This window comes from Eutrigla gurnardus (genome assembly GCF_963514095.1).
Source record: "Eutrigla gurnardus genome assembly, chromosome: 1".
In the NCBI taxonomy this organism is placed as follows: domain Eukaryota; kingdom Metazoa; phylum Chordata; class Actinopteri; order Perciformes; family Triglidae; genus Eutrigla; species Eutrigla gurnardus.
Window position 1 is genome coordinate 31,877,751 of NC_139915.1, and position 22,689 is coordinate 31,900,439.

Consider the following 22,689-nt stretch of genomic DNA (forward strand, 5'->3'; position numbering starts at 1 on the left):
GTACTGTGGTGTGGTTGGGTTCCCCTGCTAAATTTAATAAGGGTGTCTCTGGTTACATCATGGCCCGGAGAAACGGAGAGAGAAACGGAGAGAGAAACGGAGAGAGAGGGAGACAGGAAGTAGAGAAAATCTGCCGTCAGCGCTATAATACCCAACGAACCGTTCTACTGGGGTTAGCGTGTTTAATTTAGCCAATTAGCTAATAAACCATAAATTCAAGCTGCACACGACAAGCTGACAGACACACTGCCATGTCCAATTAATTGTCAGTAGGCGTGTGATAATATTAACATTTCATGTCATAGTTATTGGCCGAAAGATTTAGGTTTTATCCGGATAGTCATCAAAATTTGCTTAAAACTTGTGAAATAACACTAAAATATTGTGGAATCATTCATTGATTGTCAAAAATATATATATATTTTTTTTTTATTGCATTTTGGATAAGGTGAACATCCTTTTTAGTGTAAAAACATCAAGTTATCTTCAATAATATGATCATAAATCATTTCTCTGTGCTCTATTTTTCACTTCTTCACCATGATAGCGAGCTAGACAGCTTTTCAAGTCACAATATTTACAATTATCTCAATAATGGAAAGTCACCCAAATTTAACGTGAGTGTTGGTGATAAAAATCTTTTATTGTCCTTCTGTAATTATTATTATCTAATAAAATTGGCAACTGGCAAAACATGTAAGCAATAGATTATTTGTCCATTTAGCTCCGTTTTGGTCTCCACCTCCTGAAAAAAATGATCCGGTTGTCTACTGCGGGTGAATGAGAGCTTGTTTGCTGAAAGTAGCGAAACAAGGCTATGACTGCTGGCACTGAAGCAAACAGTAAATGTGCCATCAAACCAAACACAATGAACCAAAGACACAAAATAACCGAGTCAGAGCTGCAGACTTGGTGATGATCCCCTTTGAGTTAATCACTGTGTTCACATGACACACCGTGTGATATATTAATTAAAATGAAAAAAAAAACATAATTAATGAATAATCCTCAATTAACTTATCAATTACTAATTAAAGGTTTAGTAATTAATATGAAAATATGAATGAGTATCTCTGTAATTGCTGTCTGACACTCTTTTTGATGCTGCCACTGGGGAGCACCATGTAGATGTAGAACACATCACAGTCATATTGTGCACCTATTTAACAATATATACAGTAAAAATACAAAAAATAAATGTCTTTGTATTTTAATATCAACATCCAATTTTTTGTTCTTCCTGGAAAACAAAATATGAAGCATGCTTACGTGAACTAATAATATAATGACATCCATGCATCAATCAATCTGCAACAATCAAATTAATATTGTAAAATGCCGTTCCAGCTCAACTTGAGCTTCTGCCAGGATCATCGCTCTAAGTTCCTTCATTATTTTTGTGGTGAAAACAGTTTTGGCTGGAGACTTTTTTGTTGTTGTTCATTTTCACAAGGGTTTGTTGTTGTAATGTTCTTTTCAGCCACAAGAGGCTGAAGTGCCCCACTACCTTAGGTTTTAAATTGTCCCCATTGGGAAGAACAACAACAACAAGCAATGGGAAAAAAATCACATGTTTTCACAGATCAAACAACAAACTTGATTCTGATCCTCGCAAAACTTTTGTCCAGTTTCATAAATGAAAAAATAATGAACTTAGAAAAGCTTTCCTGGCAAAACCTTTTTTTTCACATGTTCTTAAATCATGAATAGAAAACAATTGAGATCCGACTCACATGCATGTCATGGCTTCCATGGGCTTTTGAATTGTTGAGTAAATACACTACAAAAGGACATTTTAGCGATTCTGATTAGAATGTGTAATTTGAATTAAGACTGATTTAACCATGGATGTGTATTTGATCAAATATGATCAAACCCCAACTATAATTGCACATTACAAGATGAGTTTATTGGATTCTTTTAAATAGTCTGAAATTGGAATTTTCAATAAATATCCCACATTAAGATCAATAATCGGCTGCTGAGTCATCTTTACCTTTTAAGGAAACAGCCACATATTTTTCTCTTTAGTTTGCTTCCTTTTTGTATTCTAGTTTCAGTCTCCTAACATGCAATAGTTCGAGAATGCAATGTGTTTTTTTTACTGGGAAATTGAATGTCAAGGTGTCCTTGCATGCACCAACAATGAGAATGAGGATGTATTTTTTTTCCACAATTGGGTCATTACATCCAATGATAAAAGCAAAAATGTATTTATCCCCAACGTCCGTTTTCAAGTCCCTGAAAGTGGATTTTCATATAATGCGCTGAAATAAATGGAAACAAATGGTCGTCTGGAATGTAGGAAGTCAGTCTGAAAATTTGGCCAGCAACACGGTGTAAACCCGGGACCGGTTGCCAGGCAATAACAGGACTGACACGGAGACAGACGACATTCACGCCGCCGTTCACACCTACGGGCAATTTAGAGTCAACCTGCATGTCTTTGGACTGTGAGGGGAAAACCTAAAAACCAGTGCACACAGGAAGTGGTACAACATAGAGGAGCGGATTCGAACCTAGAACCCTCCTCCTGTGAGGTGACGTTGCATCGGCCAGCGCTTTAAATATCCATTCCCTATGTGTGAGAAAGAAATATGCTCGGGGAAATTAATCACATCCTGTGTTAATCTCAGAGAGGAACGTTCAAATAAGCAAGTCGCAGAGAGGGAAAGGTCACATCGGTGATTTACGCACACGCGTAAAGAAAAATTAAAAATAAACTTCCAACACCTGCCTGATCTTCTATCTGTGTCAACCACCTCATCTCCGAGCAGGCTTCTTTATTTATCAGCGGAGGCTAAAGTGATAAGCCCACAGCTGTTCTCTCAGCACCTACCAAACAAGCACACACACAGCTTCTTTTTTTTTTTTTCCTGACGGCCATATGTTTCACCAAAAGGTGTCAGACACCGGTGGTGTCTTTTAGAAAGTAGCAGAGGATACAAAAAAGTCTGAGGAGCAGTGGTGTGACTTTTTTTTTGCACTTACGTCATAAAGTTCTTCAGTAATATTGTCAAAACGATGTTTGTAGAGGCATATAAAGGATTAGAGCATCCCACATTAACCACAGGTTATAATGAATGTCTCCATCTCTGCACCCAGAGATCAGGCCCATCCAGGTCCCGATCCTAAACCATCTCCACACAAGATAAGAAATATGCAAAATCTCCTTATATGGCCTTATATTTTCACTCTCCACGTAGTCCTAAAGCCTCAAGTTTGAGCCCTGTTGGATTTAATGTGTACATTTTCAGTATATCATTTTCAATAATCCTATTGGAGGGTTAGGTTACCTCGCAGTGCATCTTAATGGTCTCTGTAACTGTTAAGGCGCCAAAGAGTTATGTTATGTGCGTGGATTGTGATGATCTTATTAACACCTCGGTTACTTCCAAGCAGCCGTCCCACCACATCTAAAGGCAAAAAGGGTTTCTAACCGCCGTCCATGGCCGCACTCAAAGGCTTGGCGTCACAGCTTCCTCCTGGCTGCATCACACTGCCTCCCCAGTCTCTCCCTGAGAACGCTGTGTCGTGTGTGTGTGTGTGTGTGTGTGTGGGTGTGTGTGTGTGCGTGTGTGTGTGTGCGTGCGTGTGTGCGTGTGTGTGTGTCATTGTAGTGTTGAATTGAAGAAATGGGAAAAACAGAACAGTCCCTTCTCACATTCATGGTGTTGTATTCTCTTATACAGGCAAGAAGTGAAGAAAGTAGTGAGGTAAGATTGAAGGGAAGAGTTTTAGAGAGGAGCTCAAACTGTAGACTGTAAGTAAGAAGTGGTGGTGGTCATCGTGACATCACCTATTGGTTTGTAGCCTCATTTTTTTTTGCAACCGGTGAACGGAAGTGACCATATTTGGACTGCAGTGGATCTGCCATTTTCCCTGCTTTCTATCTGACTCTAAATGGACCATAATGTACTAAATTAACATCATGTTGTATCGTAGAAGACCTGAAACTATTGATTGAGACCATAAACTCATGTTTACAATGTTTACTGAGATAATAATCAAGAAAGAAGTCATTTTCTCATTGACTTCCATGCAGTCTGTCTTCGTTTTGCACCCAGAGGAGACGCCCCCTGATGGCCAGTGGAGAGAATGCAAGTTTAAGCCACTTTTGCCTTGGCTTCACTCTCCAGAACCAGAGAAGCACTATTTATTTACCTAGAAATTGTCATTGAATGTATTCAGACTGTGTTTTCCAGTTGGACGACACTGATCTATGTTAATACAATGTGATTCTATGAATGTTCTCAGCCCACGGTCTGTTTGTCAGTGGTTATTCGTGGCTCGTCAAGGTGTGTTTGTGTATTAATATCATATACACCATCAGAAAATACAGCTGCCAAATCAAGAAAGACTTAGATATTATGTATTGTAACTTTTCCCATTTATTAGGTATTATAAGCTTAACCCTGCCCTTGTTGATACAAATATTGTGTCCTAAAGAACAATGTTCTTAATAGTATGCGTGCTTCTTATGTCAATCCTCTTCAACAGATCATACATGCGGAAAATGGGGAAATGAAAAAACAAAACATAAGTAGATCGTAAAAGCTGAAAATTGTTCAGTGTCTTTATGATTGTTCACAGGAGTAGTCCTTGTCCAAAGCGTTGTTTATTAAAGTGCTCTGTATCAAATCACGAATAAGTGACGGAGCGGACCGCTTTTATTGGGACGAAATGTAATTCTGATGGATGCTCGGCGGGAGAGTGCAGGGGAGGCGTGCGCTGAATGACGATGTCCTGTTTAGGAGACGATGGAGCTCCCATCCTAACCCAAGCTGCCCATTATTAGAAAGTGGAGTCTAAAGCCTCCTTTTCCCGGGAGAGGAGGGACATAAATGTGCAGACATGTGGAGCGGTGCACGTGCTAGAGATGCCACCTATTAGAAAACAAGCATTAAAATGATATCATAAGAAAGGTTTAATTCCTGCAAGGCCAACACGAATGCGTTAATACGAGATAAAGTTGCCAGTTAGCGGCACGGCCATTAACAAATCATTAGAGGTAATCATTGCACAATGGTGACATTCACACCGCCGGCTGCAACGCTCAGCTGGGATTTGTGAAATCACAGCCGTCACACAGCTTTTTGTCCTTTCCTTGCCATACCTCTGCTGCCAACGCTCTCTCTAACTACGGCTGGGCGGACACATAATGAATGTCAGGTTGAACTGACACAAAAGTCCACACACAGAAATGTCCCTGGAACTGCAGAGTCATGCTTTGCCACAAATAGCTAATGTATCAAATCTGGGGCCCTGCTTATGAAAAAGTGTCTGGAGTTGGATTTTAAAAATGTCAGATTCAGTGAGATTTCTTTCTGCATGTTAGTGTGAGGTAATACGCCATTAAGTTCAAGTTCTTTGTTTATTATTTATAGCTTTATTGCTGGCTATATTAGACTGATAAAAAAAAAATGCATTGAGGTTCTGGAAGGCCTTGAAGTGTGACATTGTTGGCCCGAGTGTACTTCTGTACCCTCCTTCTTAATATCCTGCTGTCAACATGACTGTTCCCACGGGAGCTCGTTGTGCGTCTCCAGTCTTAATAAATGAATGTTAAACATGACGTAATCGCACTTAATAGTTGTTTTATGTCTGATGGAATCACTGTCATATTCCTATAGCTTTTTTTCTTCTCATTTATAGTGACTTTTTGGACTTAAATTCTGGTGGAACTAAATCATCCCTATTGGAACGTCTTTTAATCTTAAAAAAAACATATGACCTTTTTTGGATTTAATTGCATTTTAATATAAACCATAATATCCCTCCAGCAACTTTTTTTGGGGGGGTAAATATGTGGTACTGAATAATGGCTGTGTAATGACCTCATCTCATGGCCATTACACCCCACAGTTAAAACCACTGCTCTGTCATTTGCCTCCATAGACTTAAGTGACAGCAGAGGAGGTTTTCTTCTTCTTCTTCTTCTTCTTCTTCTTCTTCTTCTTCTTCTTCTTCTTCTTCTTCTTCTTCTACTACTTCTTTAAACCACGTTGTGTCAGAAAGAAAAGCAGGATGTACATTAAAAACATTTCTCCACGCTGTGGAGAGAAGTGCAAACAATTTACTCAGTTATCCTTCTGATTTGTTGACCACCAGCCTCTTTATACATGAGCGACGCTGTAATTTAAGAAATGACACAACGAGAGCAGAGATTTTGGGCGAGCCCATTTCTTGCGGGATAGGGGTGCGGGGAGAGGGAATTGGAGAGATACAGACATAAAACCAATACATTGTGGGGATATTCAAGGTTTTTTTGTGTTTTCTTACATGTGGAGTGAAGGAGATGTGTCATTTTTGCTCATTTACGCTCAAGTTATCTTAAATACACGGCGCTGGACGCGTCCAGCTCCCCCCTCATGTCGCGGCTGGTACGGTCCACAGCTCCTTTTGGTCGCTACAGCGTCGGGAACTCGAGCACAACATGTTGGAGACCGGAGCCGGGCTTGTTCCTCTCTGAGTTAACTTTTGAATCCCGGTTTTGTCGCGTTATCGCACACAGGAGGAGGAGGCGGAGGAGGAAGTCGAGGGAGACGGAAAAAAGGGGGCTTAAAAAAAAAAAAAAAAAAAGTCAGTCATGGTATGAGTTTGTTTTTAGTGTGAGAGCACGGAGCGTCTACTTGCAAGAGAAGCTCGTTGATATTTAAACTGTGAGGAGGAGGAGAAGAAGCACGCGAAGAGGAAGGGACGGGGTGAAAGGAGAAGCCCGGAGAAAGCGAGAGAAACGCGGGGTACAAAGATGCAGCCGGCCGCGGTGCTGTGGGGCTCCCTGATAACTTTGCTGCTCAGCCAGAGTCCAGGTAAGAAAACACGTCCGTTTAAAAAAAAAGAGTTGCAACCGCATGTGAGAGCTGAATGGAGATTGTTGTTTTTGTGTGCACCGCTTTTTTTTTTTAGTAAATAGTGTATGTTTTTGCTTTTATTCCGTCCTTATCAGCTCCGTGAACTGGTTTGACTCACACATTCAGACGTAGAAAAGAAAAAGCCCAGCAGCCAAGTTTCCTTCTCATTACAGAGCCCAATTTGAGATGGTTAAAATAAGAAAGTGTAGTGGAAAAATGTGTCTATGAGTCCGAGAAAACATGCTTGTTGGAGGCGAGGGTCGCATCTCTGCAGCAGCGCGTCGCTTCTCTTGTTGATTTAACTTGAGACAATGTTGCTTTTTTAATTTTGTAGTTTAATGTGGTGATTTGTAGTTTTTTTTTGCACTACTTCTCCTGCATGCCAGGTGCTGTTGGAAGTGTATATGTTGTTGAATTGTGAATTAAATGAGTTTTTTTTTGTGAGGTGCAGGTTACTAGTTTCCTATTGTTTGCTGTTTGCATCCATGCCTGATGTCCTGTCAGATCTCCACCTTCAAGCAAGCAGATTGCCTGGTTAATGAGGGAATACAACCCCAAACTCTTAAATCAGTTAGAATGGTGGTTTAGGTCGTGGTCTGTGCTGCAGATGCCCAGAAGCTGTGAATGAGACCAAATGCAGTGTCGGAGAGAGGACTATGTGATGAGTTGTGTGCCCTTGCGTGGGGTTTACCAGCTTGGTGGAGAGTTTGGTTCGATGACTTAAAAAAATGCATTTATAACTTTTCTCTGTGATGCAAATGAGGCATCGACTTAAAAAAATAACTCCTTTGCACATGACGGCTCGAGAGCAAGCTTTATTTTCACATTCAGTTGGTTGGAAAAAGAGAAACCAAGCGCGCTGCATTGGACTGTGATTGCAGGTGAAGCGGGCTGTTTATCTATGATAACCTGCATCCTGCCCCCCCGCCCTCCCTTACTGCCCCCCAGCAGCACTTGTAATAGGTCTGAGTGATTTCCACCACCCCCTTCCTATGTTTTCTCTAACACCTTGTATTTACAACATGTTAGAACAGCCGCTGGAATGCAAAGACCCTACGTAAGCTATTCCTAAACACACACACACACACACTGGGGCTTACCGTCACACGCACACACACACACACACACACACACACACACACACACACACACACACACACCCCTGACATGACATGAAACGATTTACCTGACAGGATAGCAAGAAAATCATGTCTGTAATTGGCTGGTTGGACCCGAGAAAGGAGGTTGCTGTAATTGTGACGACTCCCTAAATGTCACCGGGAGACTGGTGACATATTGTCAGCCAGATAAGAACTCGGGATGCAATTGAAAACAAAAGCCACCCACCCTGAATGATCCACATCCCATATATGTAGTCGGGGCTTTCATCCTTTCAGATATACTTATCGGTGGTTTCCCCCGGCGTCCCCTCTTTTATCTGGGGAGGGGAGGGGGGGGGGGCGTGCTCATTTGATAATGGACTTGTTCTTCCATAAAGCAATTAAGTCTGCCGGGCCTGTATCATGTCTTAAACACATCGCCGTCTGTCTGTGCCTGAGCAGCGCGAGCTGCCACTGTCGGCATTCTCCATTGTGGCACGCAACATATGGCTCGCCTGCTACTGGTTTTTGAAGACCAGTGGCCCGATTACTGGTGTTTAATTCCAAATTTCAAGATCTTGAAATTGACCATGTCAGTTATTCCAAATATAACATTTTCCCCTCCGGGTTTTGTTTTGTCAGGGAGGAAAATCCTCTGAAATAGCAATTAAACTCTCATGTGACAGTGACAGTCAGGCTCGGCTAATGACATTATTTTAGGGCTCGGGGCCTTTTAAAGATGGGATCTCATACCACAGCTATCCAGTGGTTGGGAAAGTCCAGGATGCATAAAAAACCATCAACGTAGATACACATATCCTGGAACAATTCATTGACAAAATGAAATGTAAAAGCAAAAAAATGCAAGAATGAAAACCTCTACCTCTACCATCTACTACAGATATTGGCAAAGTGATGTATCGCTCCAACCCTGACACATCAGCTGTTTATTTTGTCGACTGTCTTGTACTATTAGATACATATTATGGGTTCACAGAAAGATGATTTATGTGGGTAAAAAGCTATCATTTCTAAGCTGTGTACTGTGAATGGCATTATAAAGACTAGCCGGCAGGCCCATCTGACAGTAGATGACCCGGGGCTACAATTTATTACTCTCTCTCTTTGTGTGTGTGTGTGTGTGTCTCCAACATGTGTGTGAGGTCAAGATGCCATCTCAGCTAAGTCTAGTGGCCTTGCAGTAATGGGCTGAGTCGGTTTAATGGCGTGTTGGGGAGTGTGTTATACGATTTAATGATGTCGTCTGGGACAGGATGACGCCTCGCCCGGTCCTTCGATCCCCCACTGAAGCCTCCTCATTTGCTAATCAACTATTGATTGGACTCAACTCAGAACCCTCTTGTTGTTCCGCTGAAGGCGTCGCTTTACGTTACATCGCGATTGTGCTTTAAAGCATAAATCCATAATCCAATGAGGAATCGGGGATGGTATGAAATATTTAACTCCTTCTCATGCAGAAGCGAGCAGGACTAAACTGAGACAGTGCTGCAGTATGAATCTGACAGCTGGGCAGCTGTCCAAAAAAAAGAAATAAAAAAAACTGCTTCCTTGAGTGGGGTTGGTTGGTTTTTCGCTTGTGCTGCAGCCAAACAAAGACGGAGAAAAGAAAGAGGACGGTGACCGGACAATACAAGGAAAAGAAGTGGATCATTTGCATCATTAAAAAAAAAAAAATTCCAATGCAGTTTCCCAGAAATCAAGGCTACATTTTCAAATAGCTTGTTTGAAGTCCAAAAATCCCCAAAGGTATTCAATTTAAAATGCTATAAACCAGGCAAAAAGCAGCACCGCCTCACATTTGAGATGCTGAAATGGTGAATGTTTGGCATTTTTCTTGATTAAAAGGCTTCAGTGTGTTTCCAGCAGTGTATTGTAGCAGAGGTGACTCGCTTCAGATAAAAAAAAAAAGAAAGAATGCCTTTGCTTCTGTAAAAATAATTAGTACACTTTTGACAGAAAGTATTAACCTTTAGGGAAAGATAGCAGAGCAAATGCCACATTTTAATGAGCATTGGCTGTTGTCTAGGTCACATCTAGTAATAAAGGTAAATTGATAACGAGATGAATAAGGAATATGAAAAAAAACTTCTTTTGTGTCATGAAACAAATGATTTGGTAGTTTGTATTCATAAAGGCAAGGTGTTTGGGAGGAATAAAAGGCAAGAATGTTGTTGTGATGTCAATCGGCACCGAAATTAAGGAACTCGCATACACTCAAGTACATAATAAAGTACTTTTTAGTGTTAAATTCAATCGTACAAAACCCCAGAGATGAGGAGTGTCAGGATCTGTCAAATCTCCGCCCTGCCACCTCTGCAAAATCCTTTCATGATTATTGAAGATGAGCTTGCTTTTGATTATCCAACCGACTCAGATAATCATTTTAGCATGGTGGCAATCGAAGAGGAAGACAAACCAGACCAGCATCTAGTAGGAGTTGGAGGAGAGTCGAAGAGAAAGCTGGTTGGAAAGGGGAAGCGGGGAGTTTGGCTTTGTGTTTCTCTGCAGGGCAAGTTGCTGCCGGCCTTTGTGCCCTTTCCCTTTCCCTGCCACCTGTATCCCGTCATCAGCTCGCCTAGTCCCCCGACGTTACCCTCGTCATCCTGGACCTTCTCTTACACCGTCTACACTCTTTCCCTCGTGGCTTTTTTTACCCAGCAAGCATTAGAATATTAATTTATGACGTTGTCTTTCAAAATAGCTCCCAACACCACATTTGATGAAGTGTCCTCAGAGTAATTGTGTTGGTATTACTGGTGTTGCAATGTTTATATTAGAGAATAACTCGGGCCTACAGACAGATTTATGGCTTGCCAAGAGTTGTTTTTGGTGCGGATTCCACTCTGCAGGCGACGATACTTTTCTCCAACCAAGTTTTTTTTTATTCCGAGGATGTGGCCGTGACTCAAGGTCTAATGTAACGGGACTCCTTTGTCTGCAGGGTTTTGATTGTTTTGGCATGTAGGTTCTACCTTCCACTCTGGTGACCTTTCTGGTCGAGGCCGAAGCTATTTGGGGGGCTTCATGGGGAGGACGGGGTGTAGAGGTTTTTCATGTATGGATTGTTGTATCCAGTGTGTGCCCTCCTCTGGTCTGGCTGCTCAGGTTGGTGTCAGCCAGGCTTTTTGCTTTCACCAGGGGAAGGCAGACCGGGCCACCTGATACCCCCACTGTGCTTTGTGTGTCTCTGCTGAAGGGATGGAATTGCACCTCCAAGGTAGCCGTGGAGGTAACCTATGATTACTTGATTCGAGCCCCCCCTCTTTCCAACATTCCCATGTGGATAAGTGTCACCCTCCCCACCCCGCCCCCATTCCTCTCCTCGTGTTCCCCCACCTTTCCTATAAATCACCTTGCTCACTCACCGCGACGCCGGCCTCCTCCGCGACCCCCGGGCGGGCTCTCGTCTTTGGGGTCGTTTCTGATTTCAGAACATGATGCCACGGCCCCGGGGCCCATTTCAATTATGTTCACAGCGCTAATATATGTCACAGATGTCTGCTTTTAGGGGCGCACACGAGCAAGCAAACAAACAGTCGACAACTGGCGGAGCAGCGACGGTTGGCGGGGAAACGACAGAAACGGTCCACTGGTGGAAATCTCTCTGTGTTGGATTTAATTCATCACGCTGTTCTATCTTTTTTTGCTTCAGCTTTCACACGCTACAAGGGTTATGAGAGGTTGCCCACCTATGTTTGTTTTTGTTGAATGAACTGATGTTTGAGGGAATTTTAAGTGCAGTTTAGCTCCTTGGTCTTCGCCCAAAAGAAAACCAAAAGAATTAAGATGCATTCGCTGGCATCGGGACAACAGATGAAAAATGAGCCTTCTAAACTTATTCTGGCCCATTCACAGTTTTTCTGTTGATCACTTTGAATAGGGGTCTGCCAGCAGCTCTGACTCAGGGTGTAGATTGGGTCACGATTAATCGTGGGCTCGGTGGTTTGGTCCCTGCCTCGTCCTGTCCACATGGCAAAGTGTCCTTGAGCAAGACATTGAAGCCCAAATTGCTCCCAATGGTGACGCAATTGGTAATTTAGTGTGTGTGAAGGGATGAATGAGAAACAATGTGCTGCATTTTGGGAATCAACCCGATTTGTCCTTTTTATAATGTGTATTCTGACATTTTTGGATCCGGTTTAAAAAGCATTTCACGTTTGAGCTCTTCGACCAAAATACAAAGACAGGATACAAGCACAAAGACAGGCCAAGGTTTCCCAATAAAACCCCAGGTAACACAAAAGATTAACCAAAAAGTGTTACGTGAAATTCAGGCCATGCTACCGTAGAGGTTTGGTATGAAAAGGGGACATTGGTGGTAATTTAGGCCATGTAGTATGAATGTGAGTTCCTCAGGGGTTGCAGATTATTGGAGAGACTGTAATAAACTCTGGGTCTCTGTCTCAGCGGGGGTCTGCTGTGGAGGACAGAAAGATAAGCAGGGCTGGAGACTCACTGTCTGAGCACAACCAGTGGAGGGGAGGGGCAGGGACACAAAGACATTTTGAAGGACACACACTTGTATGGATCCATAGTAACTTAAACCTTCACAGAATTCAGTTCACCTCTCTGGCTTGGACTCCTGCAGGGATGATGATTCCAGCTGCACGATATTGGAAATGATATTTTTTGCAATATGACAGTACGGGAATATTCACCCCTAAATTTCCTTGGCTACATATTGAAGGGTAAATGCATCAGTCTGGTGTAAAATGAAAAGACCCAATTAACATTTTTTTAAATGGCATAATCAAATACTGAAACCACATATACGTGGTGGAGCCCTAATGCTGGTGACATTCTGGGAAATTTGCTTTGTGATGAAAGCTTCTTTTTGACCCCAAATGTAGTCTCAGCCATGCGATTAAATGCAGCCACTTATTCTCATGCATTGTCTCCATAACCAAGACATCCTCTTTACGCACGAAACCAGTATCTGATGTCGATGTCTGTATGGGTTCTGTATGGTGCAGCGCTTGCATTATCGCAGTGTATTGAAATGGAACTTCTCTATCATGATGTGTGTCACAAGATAATATATTTTTTTTATTGTCAACAAATCCCATGAAAAGATCAGAACCAACTATTGAGCCTTTTGTCTGTGTAGTCAAAGCTTGATACGACTTATTTCTCTGCCATCGATCCATTGTTTGGTCCATTGTCCAAAAAAAAAACTATTTCCTGTTTGAGGGATTGAAGGCGCCCAGCTGCTTATAGGATATAAATAACTAGAGATGGAGACAGACGGGCTTCTTCACTAACTGGACCTGGCCTCATTCATTCAGGTCATGGATGTGTGTATGTGTATGTGTGCATTCATACAATGCTTTCTACCACAGCTCACAAACAGCCTGTCAGCTATGCAGCCTCATGGAGGGGGAGGAGATGAGGCCTTTTACTGTTAATTGATGTCAGAGCTGTGACTCTGGTTTTTGTTTCTCTGCACAATATTCAGCGCGCACACACACACACACGCACACACACACACATTAAACACTACACCTGCTTCAAAACGATTGTAGCATGCTCCTTTCTCCCTCAGCTTCTATTCATAACAGTTATAATAAACCCCTCATAGAAACCTGTCAGACCACTCCTGCATATGTAATGAATCCCCCCCCGACCTCCCAAAGAATTGTCACTTCGCCCAAAAATTGCAAAATATGCTCCTTTTGGTTGCGCTTTTGTTTTACGAGGAGGCGATAGCATGCTATGCCAGTTGCATATTTTGCAACATCTTCGCCATGGCTGCATTGTAACTGCTGTGATTCCAAAGTGACCACAAGTGCTGGAGCTAGCTTCAAACCCTTCATTCCCACAGGAGGTGAGTCGACATGACCGTTTCTGTCCTTTGCCATGTTTTTCCTCTCGTTGTTTTGCAACAAAGCCGCCTTTTGTTATCACGTGGGCTTGTTTTCCTTCTTATTCTGCTTTCCTGATTATATCTCTCTCTACTCATGCTCAGCACCTTAAACTCTTCCACGTTGCTTAGGGTCACCACCCCCCACTCTGTTCACCAGTGGTGGTCCTGCACATGGGGGGCCTGCAGGTGTCTCATAGCTCACCTTCAAAAGGTGCCCGAACCAAGGCTCCTCACCTCTCAACATGCCTGTATGCACAAACCGCCTAGTCAGCCATACATCCTGGAACACACACAAACACCCACAGCTTCCATCCCAGCCTTCAGATAAGATTACAGTGTGATATGAATTGACGGAGGCCCTCACGCACTTAACGCAGAACACTTTCTACCCAAACGCACACTCTGTGGCGTTTAAAAATCCAAGAGAAATGAAAAATGAATCCAGTGTCCCTGTGATAATTATCCATTTTATCAAGTCCCTGTCTTTTCTCTTCTGGCAAAACGGAGGCAGATGTTTGATGACAGCCTCTGTAGCACTCTTTCGCACTTAACTCTAAGCCCACCAACTTTTTAGCGGTTCAATGAAATGCGAAAGATTTGATTTATATCCCTCTTGTAATTGTACACCACTCAAACATTGCGTTTCACTGTGAAATACATCAGAAGCTAAAGACGCTAACTTTTGTTTCACTCAGATTTTAATCCTGTGACACGTCAACCAATCCCATCTTTACAGTTACCCAGTTGATAGCATGATGAGACAGAGCTTAAAAGCCTGATGCATCTATGTGGTCCAACATGAGTGAATTCTGTAGTCTTGCTATAGTTACATCTTTTCCAAATCTCATGTTTTCGCTGTTGTCCATGTATCATCTAATGCCGGTGTGTATGGCTCGGCTCGGAGAAACAGCTGAACGGACTTAGGTGACTTTCCGATCACACCACGTACAGTATGAGCACATGGTGTATCAGTGTCGCCTTCCCTCCCTGAGATTCTACAACTGCAGGGAAGCACCTGCTTCGTATCTGATGTCCCTCTAGCTGTTGAAACCAGTAGGAGGCACGCTGCAGCACCGATGGAATTAAAAACACGCCCAAAGAAATCTCAGACACACTCTCGAAATGTGATACCACCTTTCAAACGCTGTCAAATAGCTGGCAAACATAAGTGTAAGATTGTATAGCTGATAGATATACATATTTATAACATTGCAAAAATTTACACAATTCAACAACCTGGCTGTGACTTTTACTTCCTTGATCAAATATTCTACAAATTATTCAATATATCAAGCGATTAGTTGTTAATCTTTTTAAATCTCAAAAAAATAGTGGCACATTTTCATCGGTTTTCCCAGTGCCCAAGGTAACGTCTTGACATGTCTGATAAACAGTCCAAACACAAAGGTACTAAATACCAGGTGATATTTGGCATTTTTGATTGACTAAACACTTAAAATATTGATGGATTTCTCAAAATTGTTGATTCAATTTCAAGATACCTATTGGTAATTTCAACATTACAACAATATGTAGTGTTTATATGTTTTTCAGATAAATATCCACAACAAATCTTTTTAATGTGCGTGTCCCGAAAGACAAAAAACACATGACATGTGTGGATTGACACTCACATTAAGATGCTTCTGTAATTAACTATTAATTTGCCAAATATGCGACAAAGGACTCCCCGAAACAGCAGCTCTGTCTGGTTGCTGCTCTTGCAAACTGCTTGGATGTCACATTTTTGAGCAAGCATGAAACACAATCAAGATCCTATACATAACGTAAGCGGATTCCATAGAAGTCTCAAGTTCACGGGAGATGCAAAGAACAGACTCAAATTCCTTGTATGTGCACACATACTTGGCTAATAAAGGGGATTCTGATGCTGTGCCTCTGATACAGTATAGACTTTAGTGGGAATTAGGACAAACCCATACCATAGATAAGGAACCATAGCTAGGGTTATTGGATATCTTAAAAAATTGTACACGCTGTTTTTCCTTATTGTCTCTTGCCGGTGGCACTCTTTTAGTAAAATAAAACGACAAACACAAAAAATACAACCGGGTATGTGCTCAGTCAATCGCCGATAGCCGATATACGAGTCCGATTGCCCAACCCTAAAGTGAGGTGTACAATCACCCCACTTGTACTTTCTCACAGTAATTATCTGTGCGTAGTTCATGCACACCCACACATGCAAACAAACACAGGCAGCTGGGACTTCCTTGGGGCTCGTATGATCTCAGAGTGCCTTTGCCCTTCTAGAGTGACATCTCTCACTTTTGTCCCCCTCCATACTGACGCACAGTGATGTCACCAGACTGTGTGAGAGCTGTAACCTGACTCTCGGCACACACACACAAACACACGGGTAGAAAATGCTTGACATGACAGAGCGCGCTCACCTCAAAGCTACTCGTTGATGCAGGTGTACCTGCGTATCTAACTTCATGGCGGGGGAAAATGTTTGTCCCACATCTTCCCTCTCCACCGCATGTCTTCACGCTTATGCTTCTTCTTTACATTTCTCCCCTCCCACTCTTTCTTCTTCCAACATTTTCCTTTCAATGTACCCTTAGCCCACAGGCCTTTAACTCCACCAGGCTCGCGATGAAGGAAATGGTAGGTGGGTAGTTGTGAAGGTGGTGAGGGTCTTTTATTATACAAACAGTGAAGGGGCTTTGGAGGCCCCCCTTTGAGGCCTGGAGCTGGAATGGGGACGCGACTGAAAGCGCTGTAGTCCCTAATGAACTCGAGTGGCCCATAGAAGCGGGGCCTTTTCACAGAAGCCAAGGAGGACAAAGTGTCAAAACAAGCCCAGCCCCTCTTCGTTCACAGGGGCTAAACGCCGCCTTTTGACTCTGTGGAGTGTGGGCATCTGAAGGGGAGGCCATGAGGAGAAAGGAGGGGGAGGCAGAATGTACTTGTTAAAACAATGGCCTCTTAAATCAAGCACCCCTCCTTGCCTCTCTTCTTCTCCTTAGCTCCCCTGCTCCCGCCTCCCTAACCCCCTCCTTGTATCGCCTCGACTTCCAATTAGACCTACTCTTGCACAAGCAGTTGAAAGCCCCATATATCGCAGGGGCCTCAAAGGAGAGGCTTTGGAGTTGCGTCTCTGTAGCAGTGTTGCTTCTATGAAAGGCCTTAGTATTCAGAGGAGAGCCCTGTTTGGGCTCTTAAAAGCACTCAATCTGCCACTAGGGACTTGTGTACCATCATGTCCCCTCCGTTCGCCGCCTCTACACTCCCTTCTTCCCCTCTTTCTGAGCCACTCCCCCCATTCCTGGTCTCTGCTTCTCCGTCCCACCCTCAGCCAAAACTCTTTCTTCTGTTTGTGACCCCTCCGTTGCTCCTCCATGCTTGGCTGCTCGCGGGGCCGGGGCAGGAGCCATGCACGGCCGGGGCCCGAGTGCTTGCTGCCTCCCTCCCTCCTTAGTTGTTTAGCCATGGATGAAAAGCGGAGACAAATATGTCTGTGGTTCAAAGTCCATCCCGGCAATTACAGTGTCTGATTAAAGAGTTGGCCTACACAGGCAGCTATGTATAATACTACAACTCCCACTCGGTGTTTCATAACAGCACCTTCAGAATAGCACTGAGCTCAGCAGTGCCTGATAAGGGCCCATGGCTGGCTGAGTCCACTGTTTACGGCGCAGTGATCGAGAGTTGGTGCCATAAAAGGGGCCACGATTGTTCTATGGACAGACTTCATAATAGCCAGAGCAGACAGTGTTGTTATATTATTCCTGTGCATTACTAATGTTTGCTTGCAGTTCCCCCCCATTTTCATAACATTCACAATTGCATACTTTTATTGAGAGGCTTGGCAATAAACAAAATGGTAAGGCATTGCAAGGATTTGGTATTTTGAAAATTTTGGAGTTAGTTCAACTTTTGCAAACTAACAAAGCCACGGCCATGAAGTGTAGCAGTAATGTTACGATGAAAGTCAAGTTCCTGTGTCTTGCTTGCCAACTGCTGAGTAAAGTGAAGCAGGTTAGCCCAAAAGTTAGCGATAAATCCGGTCAAGTCAGGCTGACCTTTTTTAAGGTTCCACCAGCTTTTCTTATTATAGTCCTCCAAGTTAAGTTTTATTAAAGCGGCTGCTGAGTCATGTCCGACACCGAGTGGTAAGATTCTGTAAATCGGTCCTGCTTAATATCAAATTAGTTTGAAAATGTTTACACTGGCTCAGCTCTACAATTTGGCATCATTTTGACATTTAACATGCTAAATTAATAATCGATTAATTGAAAAAGAGAATCTGTAAATTAATCAATAGCAAAGTAACCTTTGTGTTTTCCAACAGAGCATCGTTTCCTGTAGGGCTGTGCTATCAGTTAAACAAAACAAAAAAATGCTGAGCAAAACTCACAGGAGCAGCGTGTCACTTAAAGAAGAATAAAGCTAGTCCATCTTAAAGGTCAATCCACCTTAAGTGTGCCTGAGCAGCCGGAGTTCTGGCTAACGTCGGGGCTTAAATCATCAGCTGACTGACAAACTAAGAGACGGGAACGTTGCTACGAGTCCTCAAGGCCCTCGAGGAGACACAAGCTTTTATAACCGACGAACAAGCCGTACACATACTGCACCGCAACGTTCACAGCTGTAGCTTTTCTGCTGACTTCATATTCACGGTCGCACCGTGACTACATCGGCACAATATCGGTGCATCTCTATGTTGTAAGCATCATTTGTCCTTGTTTATGCTGTGAAAGTCCCCCCCCTCCACACCCCCAAACAACCACATCAGTCTCGGAGCACTGGAGCTCTGCGAGACAAACAACAGCTGTATTGTTTGATGTTGTTTATCTGCATGTTGTGCTCTGATGTTTGATTTACTTTGGACTTCCCTGTAATCAACACAAATGATCTTAAATGCTGGACTGTGATTACAAGAAGGAGACTCTTCAAATGTCAATGGCAATGCAAGCAGTGTTTGCACATGACTCTTTTGAACTTGTGATCTTCTCAAATACCTGCTGCTCTTACTGCAAAGCCGTGACTTCAAAAACCGTGAGACCGAATTGGCTGATGTGTTTTGGATAGATGACCCATGGTTGTGGAATTTACTTTCGAGATTGTGTCTTGATCCCAATCATGTATTTCTGCCAATGTGATTGCCTTTGTGTGACATAACACTGTGTTCAGTCTTGTCTAGTTTACAGAGATTTTGTTTGTTAGAAAAATAAATGATAAAACAATGGAGGCTTACATTAAAATAACTTTTCATAATGTTCTTGTGCTTTATGCTTTTTTAATGTATTTTCAAAATTCCAAACATTACTTAATTGCATGTCAGCATATAAGTGGGAATACTTTTAAAAGTTAAAAATGACCAATAAGCAGTATATCTCCCAGAAGGAAGAAAAGAGAAAGGAAAAGAGTATGAATAATGAATGGCGACTTTGCTTGAGGATTGTGGTAGCCACTCCCAGGGACCAGAGTTAGACTTTATGCCTTGATGCAAAAGTAGAGAAAGATAATAATATCAACAACAACACGATTAACAAGCAGAACCAGGGGGAACCATCTGCATGGACTGAAGTGAACTTAAACGGGCGGGAACAATGCTCTGCTGAGAGTCGGCACTAATTGGGTCAGCATGATTTTCCACTTTTGTTACAAGGTGGGTGATCTACGGGGGTTCTATTCTGAGAAGCGCCTACTTAAGTTATTGTCTCGGCCATCAAGAGACAAATCCATCTATGTTGGGCGAAGTCCAACATCTCACATCGTCCTCATTTTAATTTAGCCCACATTTATTTTAGACAGTGCGCTCCAACTCACAGTCGTGGCCCAAAATGAGTTCTGTCAAAGCTGTTTCACTTCTTTTGTGATATTTGTGTGTAAGGCGTTTGACTGGAATTGATTCAAGCGTTTTATTGTCACTGATGGCAGGAACACCATCGTGCAGGGAGAACAGAGGATCGGCCTTCTTGACTCTGGGCCACTCTGGATAATTTGTACTGTATGTCTGCATTTTTATCCACGATCAAAGGAGAGATGACCTACTTTAAATATTTGACCTGAGCAGTAATCATATGGAACATGCCAAAGACTCCACTTTGGCAACATCAACAATTTGCCAGTTTTGTCCCAGAAAAAGTTGATTTGTGCCGTTTTCCCAGATTTGGCCCGATATCTTGCACGGCTCTTGCATTGGTGGCAGATGCTGTGTGTGTTTATTGCTCCTAAATGCTGAGGTGATTGGGGATGGAGCAGGCAGGGATGTTTTTTTGGCCAGACCGAGAAGACTGGTGCTGCTTACAGATCCTACCCAGGTGTTAGCCTGCAAGGGAGAGGAAATCTGGGGCACAGTTAAATCAGAGCCAGGCCCGGACCCAACCCCGTAGGCTGGAGCAGCATGCTGGGGTTGGACGAGAACAACTCGGGTCATTGTGCAAACTGGGATGGTAATTTTGTAGTTTGAAGGCCTCCGCTTCATTCATACAGCGTACGTTATATAAGAGCCAACATGATGTCCATATCAGTTTATTATTAGATATGTAATTGCCTGTTTGGACTGACCTGGAGTTCAACCTGCAGTTCTAAGGACAATATACACTGACTGCCCTGTAACTGGCTTCACCCGTCATGCGATGTATAGAGAGCAGTTAGGGCCCACGTACAAATACCTCCTGACAGCGTCAGCCGGTGGACTCTATCCGACTACCTGTCCTCCTGCAAGCTACTTTAGATGCTCGAGTGATTGCTTTAACCTTGGCAGCCAGTAAGGAGGGAGGGACACACTTTGGAGCAGCATTCATAAAACACAGTCACTTCTCAAATTGCTCATTTAATAGGGATGCTGTGTGAGTTCCTGCTCTCTTATGAGAGAAGCGTCTGAGACTCCTAAAAGGTTGTTTTTTTTAATGCTTCTTCTTGCCTTCCCACAGCAGAGATGCAATAATTTTATGTCCCCGTTCAAGCAAGCGTTCAGGGTCATGCTAAGGCTCAGGGTTGGCTGAATTGATCTGCTTGGTATGAATCCCCGTTGGAGCTAAGGAGCTGTGCTGTACTGTAGAACAGGCATCGAACCGTTGTTCACGGTCATTTGACTTGTACAAAAGAAAATGGTAATTGTTGGTAGTTGTGGTGGTGACACTACGTCAGTGGGACCACAAAGCGTGGTCACAGCTCGCCAGGAAGGGAGCGGATGCATTTCTGGAGACGGATGTCTGGCTAGTTAGCGAGTCCTTCTCTGGATCGGCTGGAAGTGAGGCGGAGGGACCGCTGGACTCGGCTGCTGGCCACCATCCCGCTGTTCGGCTCATATTCTCTAACAAGTGTAGCATTAAAGCATGGGGGAACTAGCCAGTTTTTCGCTTGTTAGCCAATACCACCATGCTTTAGTGCTACACTGGTTACAGCAAATGAGCCAAATAAACACGTTACTCATCTGGTGACAGCAATGTGCTTTCCTACGCGGTGGCAAGAGTGTGTAGAAGCATTAAGCTGTTAAACACACGTCAAGCTCTCTGTACTTATTACTGCAAAACCTCAACCTAGTAAGTTCACGACTTGCCACAAGTAGTTTAGAATGTTTAGAAAGTAAGAAATCCTTTTGAATGGGAATGTTTGTTCTACTCCTGTTAATTTATAAGACTGTACTTTACTAGAGCAGAGAGCAGGGTAAGAAAGGTCACGGCTTGTGGTGTCAGGATATCAGAGGTCTCTCTTTCCTAAACTTTCACACAGCGATTCATCCTAAATCCTTGACAGGTGCCGCAGTTTAATACGAGGCTCTTCCATGCTACACGCATTTGGCCTCTGTTGTGTGCGTTTTCATGTTTTGTGTGCGTGTGTGTGTGTGTGTGAGACAGGTGCCAGGGTGCAGTCAAGTTGCCCGGCAGTTGCAGCGACGGGCTGAAATAAAAAGGTTCAGCTGGCGCCTGGCGCCCGTAGCGCTCAACTCAGAAATGTCCCTCTGGCCGTGTGCCACGAAAACACACTCCACACACCAACCAGGAGCCACTCAACCGACCCTGTTGATTGTAACAAATACACACTCCCAAACAATCGCACACGCACACACACATTCATCTGCTGATTTCCTTCCTCTCTGCTGCCACAGCTGAAGCTGGCAACACTCGGTGCCGCTGTCACCCCTGGGTGTTTCAGGTAGACACCGTCATCAGGCAGAGTGGTGCCAGCCCATTTTATAATTGGATTCAGTGTTGGCACTCCACCCCCCCCCCCCCCCCCCCCCCTCAGCCAGATAGCATTGATTTATGAGGGAGGCCTGGGAGACTGTATGTGGCTGAGTCCAACAAGCATTGCGCCACATCTAAAGCCTTTGTTCCTTGTGTTAGCTTCTCTGTCACTGAGCCGAGTCGCACTGAATGTCTGATACACTCGCGGCTCATTTAGATCGCTGTGTGTGATATCACTTTTATAATTTTCTTTATCTGATAAGCTGATTAAAAGTCAGTTGCTTTTGGTCCGCTGGTATTGTTTTCTTGGCCCGAGAACTGCGCTGGGATGTTTTCGTAGCTTCTGTGTTGGTCTCATCAGTACATGGAACAGCGTTTGATAGAATCTTAATCCAGAACCAAATTTATCGAATCAGAATCTGTTCAACAAAAGTTTAAGAACAGAATCTGAAAACTCATTTCAGACACTTATTCACTCTCTGCTAGTAAATAAAGAGGGTAAGCCTTTAATTATTATCTAAGATTTCTTAGACTTTGAGCTCAACAATCCTATGTATTTTAACCAACTTGGAACCGAATCCAAAATGAAAACCAGCTATGAGAACTCGACCCTCATCACCATGTCAGTGTCTACTTGAAGACTGGATACCACAGAGGCTCTCGCTGGCCTTCCAGTTACGGTAAAC

General features: G+C 43.3%; 1 protein-coding gene across 4 annotated transcripts in view; it reads left to right on the forward strand.

The window, feature by feature from the left end:
* Window positions 1-6,462: 6,462 nt before the first annotated feature.
* The window catches only part of lrp4 (low density lipoprotein receptor-related protein 4), a 104,384-nt gene continuing 88,157 nt past the window's right edge, over window positions 6,463-22,689 (forward strand). For 2 of the 4 annotated variants that reach the window (XM_084018465.1, XM_084018468.1), the window contains exon 1: window positions 6,464-6,812. In XM_084018465.1, coding sequence (XP_083874591.1) covers window positions 6,752-6,812 — 61 coding nt within the window. In that variant the 5' untranslated portion in view covers window positions 6,464-6,751. Of the gene's footprint in view, window positions 6,813-22,689 lie in introns of all 4 variants that reach the window. The other 2 variants (XM_084018467.1, XM_084018466.1) reach the window with 2 other exon arrangements.